Source organism: Cebus imitator, unplaced genomic scaffold (genome assembly GCF_001604975.1).
Source record: "Cebus imitator isolate Cc_AM_T3 unplaced genomic scaffold, Cebus_imitator-1.0 Scaffold166, whole genome shotgun sequence".
Taxonomy (NCBI): Eukaryota; Metazoa; Chordata; class Mammalia; order Primates; family Cebidae; genus Cebus; species Cebus imitator.
Window position 1 is genome coordinate 2,937,131 of NW_016107481.1, and position 10,806 is coordinate 2,947,936.

The following is a 10,806-nucleotide window of genomic DNA, read 5'->3' on the forward strand; positions in this document are numbered from 1 at the left end:
AGGAGGGGAGGAGGGGAGGAGGGGAGGAGGGAAGGAGGGGAGGAAGGGAGGCAAGCAATTCTATTTTCTTTTTAACACAGAAGGTGTTGACAATTGTATTTCCATATGCTAGCAATGAACAATTAAAAATGAAGTTTACAAAAACAATATCACTGACAAATAATAATTGAGAAATACATTGTGTTCATGGAGAGGAAGGCAATACTGTGAGGGATTTAATGCAATCCCAACCAAAATTTCAGCAGACATTTTTGTAGAAATTAACAACTTGATTGTAAAATTCATTTGAGAATGCCAAGGACCAAAAATAGGTCAAAAAACAGAACAACCTTGGAGGCCTAACACTATCTGATTTCAAGACTTAGTATAAGGCTACAATAATCAAGGCAGTATTCTACTAGCATTGAGATAGACAAATAGACCAAAAGAACAGAATAGAGCAAGCCCAGAAATAGACTCATACACATATGGACAACTGATATCTGACAAAAATGCAAAAGCAATTAAGTGGAGAAAGAACAGTCATTTCAATAAACGGTACAGGAACAATCAGATGTGCATATTCAGAAAATGAACTCAATGTATATCACAGAGCTAGATGTAAAACTTAAAACTATAAAATTTCCAGGAAAAAAAAACACAGGAAAGAAACTATAATCTTGGATCACTGAAAAAGCACAATTTGTAAAAACAATTTGAAATTGTGACTTTTTCAATATTTAAAATTTCTGTTCTTTGGTGGCACAAGAGAGATGGCAGAGTTGAACGAACACTGGGCAGTACTGCAAGATTTTCTTTCATTTGTGTGTGATATTCAGGAATATTCTGCCTTGAACACAGAAGTGGCAGTCTCATGGCTGTCCTGAGATGACAGGAATCAATGAGAGATTGAAGACATAAACATAAATTTTATCCATGCTCTTTCAAGGACCATGCTAAAAGAGACTTTGTGGCAGTTATATGTCCTTACTGTTAGAATAATTTTTGCATGAGCCACCATCGTCAGTCAGATCACAAGTGTGAAAAACTGGAAATCCCAGCCTCATATGGCTGCCACTCAGAAACTTATTAAAGACATTACTGATTCCAAATCAGGAGAGACAGCAAATAAACAAGGGAAAGGTGCCAAAAATAGTGAAACAGCTGCAAAGGAATTGCACTGATGAAATTAAGAATGTATGCTGATAGGAGTAACTCATTGCCACAGATAGAAAGCATTTGCTTTCAAGTTTTCTTACCTAAGGGGAGCAAAAAGAAGGGCAAACCAATGTTCTTTTGCCACAGGAGGAGCATCAGAAAGGTCACAGACTTTGCTCTTCTCTAGCCAGTCTTAAATATGACAATAACAGTCCAGGCACACTGGCTCATGCCTGTAATCCTGACACTTTGGGAGGCCAAAGCAGGAGGATCACTTGAACTCAGGAGTTTGAGACCACCCTGGGCAACATAGTGAGACCCTGTCATTTTATTTTAAAAAAGGAAAAAAAATGACAAAACAAATTAACAGCTAAGAAATTAAGCTGTCACATTACTTCAGGAGAAGCCTTATCCATGGAGCTTACAGTACTTTGGAAACCTGGATTGTTAAATTGGACTGTCCTTTGTAAAATGGTGGAAATATAATCTTGGAATATCTTAATTTTGAATAACAATTTTGTAAATATGTTGAATCTTACCTGGAGTAGTCATTCAAGGATTCAGGCCAGAAATCACAAGGAAAATTCTATATACATGTTTAAATTGATTTCTTTTACTACAAGTATTTTTTTTAATTCTTAAAAGATGCTGCTTTTTTTTTTTTTTTTGAGATGGAGTTTCACTCTTGTTACCCAGGCTGGAGTGCAATGGCGCGATCTCGGCTCACCGCAACCTCCGCCTCCTGGGTTCAGGCAATTCTCCTGCCTCAGCCTCCTGAGTAGCTGGGACTACAGGCACGCGCCACCATGCCCAGCCAATTTTTTGTAGTTTTAGTGGAGACGGGGTTTCACCACGTTGACCAGTCTCGATCTCTTGACCTCGTGATCCACCCGCCTTGGCCTCCCAAAGTGCTGGGATTACAGGCGTGAGCCACCGCGCCCGGCTAAAAGCTGCTTCTTAACTTATTTCCACTTAGGTCATATTTTACATTATTAGTGCTTTTTTTTTTTTGGCGGGGGGTGGGGGAGTTTGGTGAGACGGAGTCTTACTCTATAGCCCAAGCTGGAGTATGGAGGCACAATCTTGGTTCACTGCAACCTCTGCCTCCCAGGTTTAAGTGATCCTCCTGCCTCAGCCTCCTGAGTAGCTGGGACTACAGGTGCATGCCACCATGCCTGGCTAATTTTTTGTATTTTAGTAGAGATGGGATTTCACCATGTTGCCCAGGGTGGTCTCGAACTCCTGAGCTCAGGCAATCCACCCACCTCAGCCTCCCAAAGTGCTGGGATTATAGGCATGAGCCACAGCACCCTGCCTACATTATCAGCTTTCTGTTAAATTTGAGTGTTTGTGTTTAACTATGTACTGATCCGAAATTATTAACAAATTCTTATAATTAATTAGCTTTCATTAGGTTACGCTGCAGTTAACAACAACAAAGGTGCATTTCCTGGTAAGTAATGTCAGTTGTTGTTGACTAGCTATAGCACTGCTGCTCCATGTCATTTTCACTCCAGGATCAAAGGTGAAGGAAAGTACCCTTTTGGGACACTGTCATTCTTTTGGCAGAGAAAGAAAGAGATGAAAGAAACTTCAGTTTTCTCTTATAAGACACATGTACCACATTTGCTTTAAGCAAGTCATATGGCCACGCCCAGCATCATGGGGGACGGAAAGCATAGCCTTGCTGTCTACCTATATCATGATGTATAAATTGATGTGTATACATGAATTGTAGAAACTTAGAGATCATCTTCATTCAATGTCCTAATTTTTGCATGAAGAATGTTAGGCCTAGGACAGGAAAGTGATTTTCATGGTATCACTTAACTGCACTGAGGCATATTTCTGATAAAGACCCACTTTCAGTAGGATTCATCTTTTTTGTTTGTATGAATGTGTTACAAATGAGAAGAAAGATGGGATAACTCAACTTCATTACAGTCTATGTATAAATACCAAAGCAAGACACTTGCCAAAAGTAAATACATTTTATCAACAAATTCAGATTAATGCTCTTGACTGAAGTTTTCTATTGACACCCAGAAAAATACTACTATATAGGCAGAACAAAAATTATTTCTATTTATCCTGTGTCTCTTTTCTAATTGTCATGGACATGCATAATGGTTTTAGATTTACTTAAAGGAGTAAACCTGGAATGCTCAAAAATAAATACAATAAAGTAAGATAAAACTTCTGCTTCTTGAAAGAGACACTTTTAACAGAATGGTAAGCTGCCAGCTGGGGGAATTTGAGAGTCACGTGCTTGATAAAGACTTTTACCTCAAATATACAAAGAACTTTCAAAACAGTAATAAGAAAGCAAATAACCAAGCTTAAAAAAAAATCAAAGAAGATATCCAGATGACAAACACATAAAAATATGCTCAAAACGAATAGAGAAAATCAAATTAAAACCAGAGATACTAATACCTAATAAAATGGCTAAAATTAAAAAGACCGATCATATCAAGTGTTGGCAAGGGTGTAGAAGAACAGGAAAATTTCATACACTGGTGGTGGGTTATGAAAAAGTAAAGGCCCTTTGAAAAACAGTTTGGCAATTAGACATACCATATGATTGGGTCATTCCATTCCTAAGTATTCGTCCAAGAGAAATGAAAGCATACATTCATGCAAAAGTTTATACACAAATGTTTATGGCATTTAACAGCCATAAACATTTGTGTATAAGTTATGAATAAACTATGATATTTCCAAATGATGGAATACTATAAAAATTATTGATATGTGCTACAGCAATGATGACTTTTAAAATCACTATGCTGAATGAAATAATCCATACCAAAAAACTACATACTATATGATTCCATTTCTACAAAATTCCAGAAAATGCAAACTACAGTGGCTGCCTGGGGACAGCAAGGGGGATAATGGAGATGTTCGTTTTCTTGATTTTGGTGACAATTATTTCACAGATGTATACATATGTTAGAATTTATCAAACTGTACAGTTTAAGCATGTGTAATTTATTATGCCAATGATACATCAAAAAACATATTAAAAGTTATTTTCGTTATGATTCTAAGCCAGTAGCATTACATACCTTAATTGAGCACAAAATGGTGCTCTTCCACCCTAATAAACATTTGTGTGTGTGTGTGTGTGTGTGTGTGTGTGTGTGTGTGTAAACATACATATAAACATTTATGTATATACAAATTTATATCTAACATAAAATATGTAATAATATAACATTTTTATTTTATTTATATAGGGCATCTATTTTATTTACATATGTTATATATAAATATAAAATATATAAAATATACAACATACATTTCATTTATATTTATATATAATAAATATATAAAATATATATTATATAATGCATATACGATATTATATATAATTATATATTTTATGTATCAGATATATATAATATATAAATAAAATAGATGCCCTATATATTTTTATATATATAAATATAACAAAATAGATGATGCCCTAAAGATCTTCTGACAATAGTACAGTTCCTAGCAGAACAGAAAACTACTCTATTTAATATCTATTATGAGAAAAGGATATTTTGCTTTCTATGAATAATTTCTTAAAAGATTTTCCACTCTAAACCACAAATTAGGTAGCTATATTGGATTAAATTATTTTATGCTTTTACCAAAGGAGACTATTCAGAGAGTTTAAAATTAAAAAGTGATAGTTTCATTTACTTTTTTAAAATTGATAAAATTCAAGAAGGATTCAGGGAATTTGCCATATTAAGAAAACAAATCTCTAAAGCTATCTGAGCCAGAAGAAAATTTTAGTCTCTTTTAAGACCAACCTCCCATAAAAAAAGACGAATACTTTTCTAAGTAACTTTGATAAATAACGATCCAAAAAAATAGAAAAGAAACATTCTTAATGTAAGTAAATATGAATGGCTGAATATGTATGATAATTGGAGAGAAAAAAAGCCAAGCAACCTCACTCACCTATTCTGTTCTTCCAGTTTAGCCAGGAGTTCTAAGTCGTCTGGACTCAACTGTGATGGGGAAGATGGCGAAAGGGCTGGTGTTGATAATGTGGTAGATGAGGATGTGGTATGTAATGAAGCAGATGGACTTGCCACCTGACTGGCCATCTGACTGACTGTATGCGATACTGTGTTCTTCACCCATGAGAGAGTAGAGCTCAGCTTTTCTGCAACCTTGTCTGTCGCCACCTAAAGACAAAAATAAAAGTTGCATATATTTTAGTTTCACTGTATCTACTACCAATAACTCAATAATTCTGTTAAGATTTACTTAATAACTATCATCATCAGAATATTCTCTTTGAGGAATCAAAGAGATTATAATTAAAAACCTGTTTTAGCAACATTACTCTAATATCCAGCCTTTGCAAACTGTTTGTTTCAGCTCTGCAGCAAGAACAAATCAGAGCAGTGTTCCAAACCGAGACCCACCAGGAAGTGACAAAATCAACCTCATGTTTTAAAAATGAAAAGGATCAAAAATATCAAATTAAAGATATACTGTCTAATGAAATTTTTGTTGTATTAAAAATACATCCTACATGTATATATGTATACGGGTATATTGAGTCAGGATGTAAAATGTATTCTTTCTTGGGGTTTTAGTCAAAAACATGTGCAAGTCAAGGAATTAAAATATGTCCATTAGATGATTAGCGAAATCCTGTAACATGACTAACAATTCAACAAAAACTGGGTGTATTTAACACAAATAAAATGTAATGAGGCCCTTGATCGATCTCTCTTCAAATCACTGAAGAGTGTTGTTATAAAAGAGTACTAGCACCATAGGAAGAAAATTATGATAAATGGCTGGGTTAACAGAATGACAGAGGTTCAAGGTAGAATTTCTAGTAGCTGGTTTATTCAGAAACAGAATGGGATGCCTAGAAAGAGTAGTACATTCCCTACTAATAGCTACCTTAATGTGGTGGCAATTGTAAAAGCCAAATGTCAAGAGTTGGTTAAGTTTCTGTTTTAGGTAGCTAACCACGAAGGAAAAAAGCTTTTAAGATTCCTCTCTTCTCTAAGATTCAATTAATTATACATGTGCTCACACATTTGTCATAAACCATGCCAATCTCCTAAGCAGATATGTATACAACAAATTCAGCTGAAAAAGGAAACGTACATATTGTTCAAAGCTAACAGTGGTTTATACATGGCAATCCATATGAACATGCGTGTACACACACAAATTAAAACACCAACACATACACAGAAAAATCCTGTCCAGACTCCTGGAAGTAGGTACTAACTACTCTCCTCATTGGTTACCCAAGCATTTCCTCCTCCCCTCAATATATACATGGCTCTTTCTCTGTCCCCACTTCCTCCACCTCAATTTAGCAGGAAAATTCCATGTACAGAAAGGATAAAATGGAAAAGCAATTCTAAGGACATAGTTAAGCCACTTAATCTGAGGATAGAGTATCTAGAAGGACAAAGATTCTATTACAAGTGCTGAATAGGGGCAAGAGTTTCATTAAACTCAAGATACTTCTCATTTTCTTTTCATTTGCCAATAATTTTCCCCTTTTAGAACTTACTTCCTTTGCGAATATTATAGAAAGTACCAGTGGGCTCTTACCATTGAGAGAAGAACCCCAAAAAAGAAAAGTCAAATGGTGTAAGAAACCTAAGAAAGAGAAACATGAGATGATCGTTTATGCCTGCTTCCAGGCAAAAGAAGTCCTTCCTGACAACTCATAGATGAGTATAGCTCATCAGGGCAAAAGGCCTTACAGGAATTAAATAATAATTTAGCCAAAACTTTATTTGTGCCAAGAAATGGCAGAAGCCATAGTAGGCACCAAGACAGTCCATTGTGTGACTTGTTATCCTACTGATTTTAGGATAACAACTACAAACTCAATTGTGAAAATGACACAAATTTGCATCCCCAAAGCACACTCTAATATTTAAAAAGAGAAAACCTAAAGTATAAAATTTATTTAAAAAATGGTATACTTTACTAATACTGGCCATTAATTTCAAATATACTTACAATTTTCAAGAATTAATGCTTCACATTTTCATTATATTAAATTCCCCTATTAACTGCCGAAAAAGCAAAAGACATCTATTAATTGCTTCATTAAAACAAATTTATATCATACCCCTTCCGCACACTATAGCAACAGACTTTCATTTAAAAATTTTAGAATAATGAAGAGCACAATTCTGACATACTTTCAACCTCACTGAAATGGAATTCAGCCTATAACTTCTAAGGCTCAAACAACTCATCTTCAAATTTTAAGTTCTTAAATATAGCTAGAGTATTTAATTGCAGTTGCAATTTAATAAAGTTTAGTATTTATAGATTCTAGAAACACCACAGGACTAAATTATTTTTTCAGGTATCATCAAGTACTATTTTTCCTTTAACTCCACCCTGACACCTTTGAATCTCTTTTCCTCAGCCTAGGGTAAATTGAGGTCACATAAATAAATATAAATAAATCTGACAATGTAACTATGTCACAAAGTTCCTGTCTACCTCATAGAGGTGTTATGCATTTATTTTAAAAAGTGAACATACTTTCAAAATGCTAAAACCATTATTAAAAAGGCTTAGCAATCACACACAAAAGGCCACATATTGTACAATTCCATTTACATAAAATTTCCAGAACAGGCAAATCCAGAAACAGAAAGTAGATTAGTAATTTCCAGGACCTGGGAAAAGGAATGGGAACTGACTACGAGTAAGTACAAGATTTCTTTACGGGGTGATGAAAAATATTCTGGGATTGGTCAGCGGTAATGGTTGCACAACCTTGTGAATACAATAAATGCTAATGAATTATACACTTTAAAAGGGGCAAATTTTATGGTATATAAATTATCTCTCAAATTTTTAACTATAGTAAAAGCTTTATATACTACAATATTTGAATACGATCTCCCATGAGAAAGTCATTATAATATCGCTTTATATTTTATTGAAAGGATGCTCATAACTTCCCTAAAATAGATCTATTTTTAAAGATTCCCATTTTAGATCAAAAATCATGAGGGAGAAAAGGCCATGGCAATGGTTAATTACTTCCTGAATCATACTGTGAAACTGAATCACATTTCTAGAGTATAATATTCTCCTTTGGGTAAAGATACTATTGTGGCTAAAGAGGAACTATAAGTAAGGGTACCTGTGCTGTCACTGAGAGTCAAAAACCCAATAGATCTTTAAATGTCAAAAGTTAAATTCCTTTAAAAAAAAAAAAAAAAGATGCAGCACAACAGTACACATTTCATAATATCAAGACTTCAGCTATATACAGATGTCACAAAGATTTACCAATCATTTTGTAGTTCTATCTTTTTACCCTCCCTTAGAGCCAGAGGATACTTCCTATCACTTTTTCATATCTGTTTACTGAATGAACACATAAGATGATTTTAAAATATCGTTACCATTAGTGTACATACAGTTTGCTTATATAAACAGTTCACCATCTAGTATCATTTTATAATCTTCCTTCAAAAAGTACAGGAACCAGAGACAAGTAGCTTTTAACACAGAAGCTCAAACACTTTCAAGTGCTATTGAGGACTAAGAGACTTTTCCACCACCACACCACAATGCAAAACTGCTTTATTTTCTGTCTCTTACTAGCTTCTCCAAAGTATCTGCTGTTTACTCCCGCCCCTCTAATCTGCGTTACACTCACCTTTCTCTCTGCTTTTTCTTTTCTTTTCTGGTTTTTTGACTCTTGACAATTTTCTTACACTTTTTGATTCTCACAAAGCTGGCCTTTATGAGGGACTGCCAATCAGACATCTCATGTTCCTTCCTTGAGATGAGTGGACCAAAAATACACAGGTCAAGATTCGGTTTTATTTTTTATTGGTCTCACTTCTACTACATCAGATATACACGTGTGTGTGTGTGTGTGTGTGTGTGTGTGTGTGTGTGTCTGTGTAAATATACGTATAAAATAAACTAATATTTACTGAGTATCCTGTGTAAGTCACTATGCAAAGCACGGAGACTGCTATAATTAAAGATAGTCCCTGGCTGGGCACGGTGGCTCACGCCTGTAATTCCAGCACTTTGGGAGTCCAAGGTGGGTGGATCATGAGGTCAAGAGATCGAGACCATCCTGACCAACACGGTGAAACCCTGTCTCTACCAAAAAATACAAAAATTAGCTGGGCATGGTGGTGCATGTCTGTAGTCCCAGCTACATGAGAGGATGAGGCAGGAGAATCGCTTGAACCCGGGAGGCGGAAGTTGCAGTGAGCCTAGATCATACCACTGCACTCCAGCCTGGCAACATAGGGAGGCTCCATCTCAAAAAAATAAAAAATAAAAATAAAAAAGATAGTCCCTTACCCTGTCATTATTCCTGTATTTCATATAGTCATATGGAAAAGTATCTAAAATAGTATCTCTATCACTCCCTTTAGTATGCTTGTTAATTGTATAGCAGTCTTGGCCTTAGTACTGAAAGCCAGTATAACAGTTTCCACTTGGTATGGTTTTTAGGAACATTGATGTGAAATTTTGACCAGCTATCTGTGCTACCTAAACTCTACATTCCATGCAACTCCCACCGTATGGTGCCACAGAGGTTTAGAAACAATTTTCAAAGAGGAGAAAGGTGAATTTATGAGCAAACACTTTTTTAGCATTTAAATCACACCAGGTACTATTCTAAACACTTTATATGTATTAAATCTATTTAATCATTAAAATGCTATAAAGTAGGTATTACTATTTTCCTCATTTCACAAATGAAGAAATGACGGCACAAAAATGCTAAACAACTTACATAATGTCACAAAGCTAAAAAGAGTCAAACATAGGCAGTCTTGTTTGAAATTCTTTGCTCTTAGCCATCATCAACAATGAGCAAGACCAAAGGTTGGCAATGGATGTGGTCACTAATGACTTCATTTCACCAAGAGGAGGTAGAAACCAGATTATAGTAAACTGAGGATTATCTGAGAGATAAAGATATAGGAGCTGGAAAATATTCCCATTCCTGCCACAATGACCTTTATTCTTGAGATTTCTTGAATCAGGCTAATTTCTAAAGGTTGGAGATTCCAGAAAGATGGTCAGGATATTATTACATAACAAATCCTACTTTAGAAAAAGGCCTTCAAACAGACAGTATATTCATTTGATTTTTATTTTAAAAAGAAAAAAAAAACTGGTACAATCCAGACAACTGGGCTGATGGGGTTATTCTTTGTCATTGTGGGGTTAGCTTGTATTATCATATCAAGGCTGATTCCACAACTCAGTATTTTATTTTTTTAAGACTTTTCACATCACTTACTATTAACTCATTTTAGTGCTCATTCATAATTCCATAAAGTAGGTAATGTCTCCATTTTAGAAATAAGAAATCCAAGATTCGGCTCACTTAAAAGACCTCTTAAATCATAAGAGATCGAAGACCTAAACAATAGAACTAAAACTATAAAACTTATAAGAAAACATAAGGGAGGCTGGGCATGGTGGCTCACACCCGTAATCCCAGCACTTTGGGAGGCCAAGGTGGGCAGATCACCTGAGGTGAGAAGTTCAAGACCAGCCTGGTCAACATGGCAAAACCCCATCTCTACTAAAAATTAAAAAATTAGCTGGGAGTGATGGCAAGTGCCTGTAATCCCAGCTACTCTGGAGGTGAGGTTGGAGAGCCTAGGAGGC

The 10,806-nt window shown here is 35.3% G+C and overlaps 1 protein-coding gene and 1 pseudogene across 13 annotated transcripts in view; one reads left to right on the top strand and one right to left on the bottom strand.

Moving 5' to 3' along the window:
* The window catches only part of EVI5 (ecotropic viral integration site 5), a 241,745-nt gene that overhangs the window by 181,095 nt on the left and 49,844 nt on the right, over positions 1-10,806 (bottom strand). For 12 of the 13 annotated variants that reach the window (XM_037744143.1, XM_017544163.2, XM_037744144.1 and 9 more), the window contains exon 2: positions 5,098-5,327. In XM_037744143.1, the coding sequence (XP_037600071.1) occupies positions 5,098-5,327 (230 nt within the window). Of the gene's footprint in view, positions 1-5,097; positions 5,328-7,146; positions 7,200-8,815; positions 8,961-10,806 lie in introns of those variants that run through there. The other variant, XM_037744141.1, reaches the window with a different exon arrangement.
* Positions 153-1,814, top strand: LOC108315004 (annotated as a pseudogene).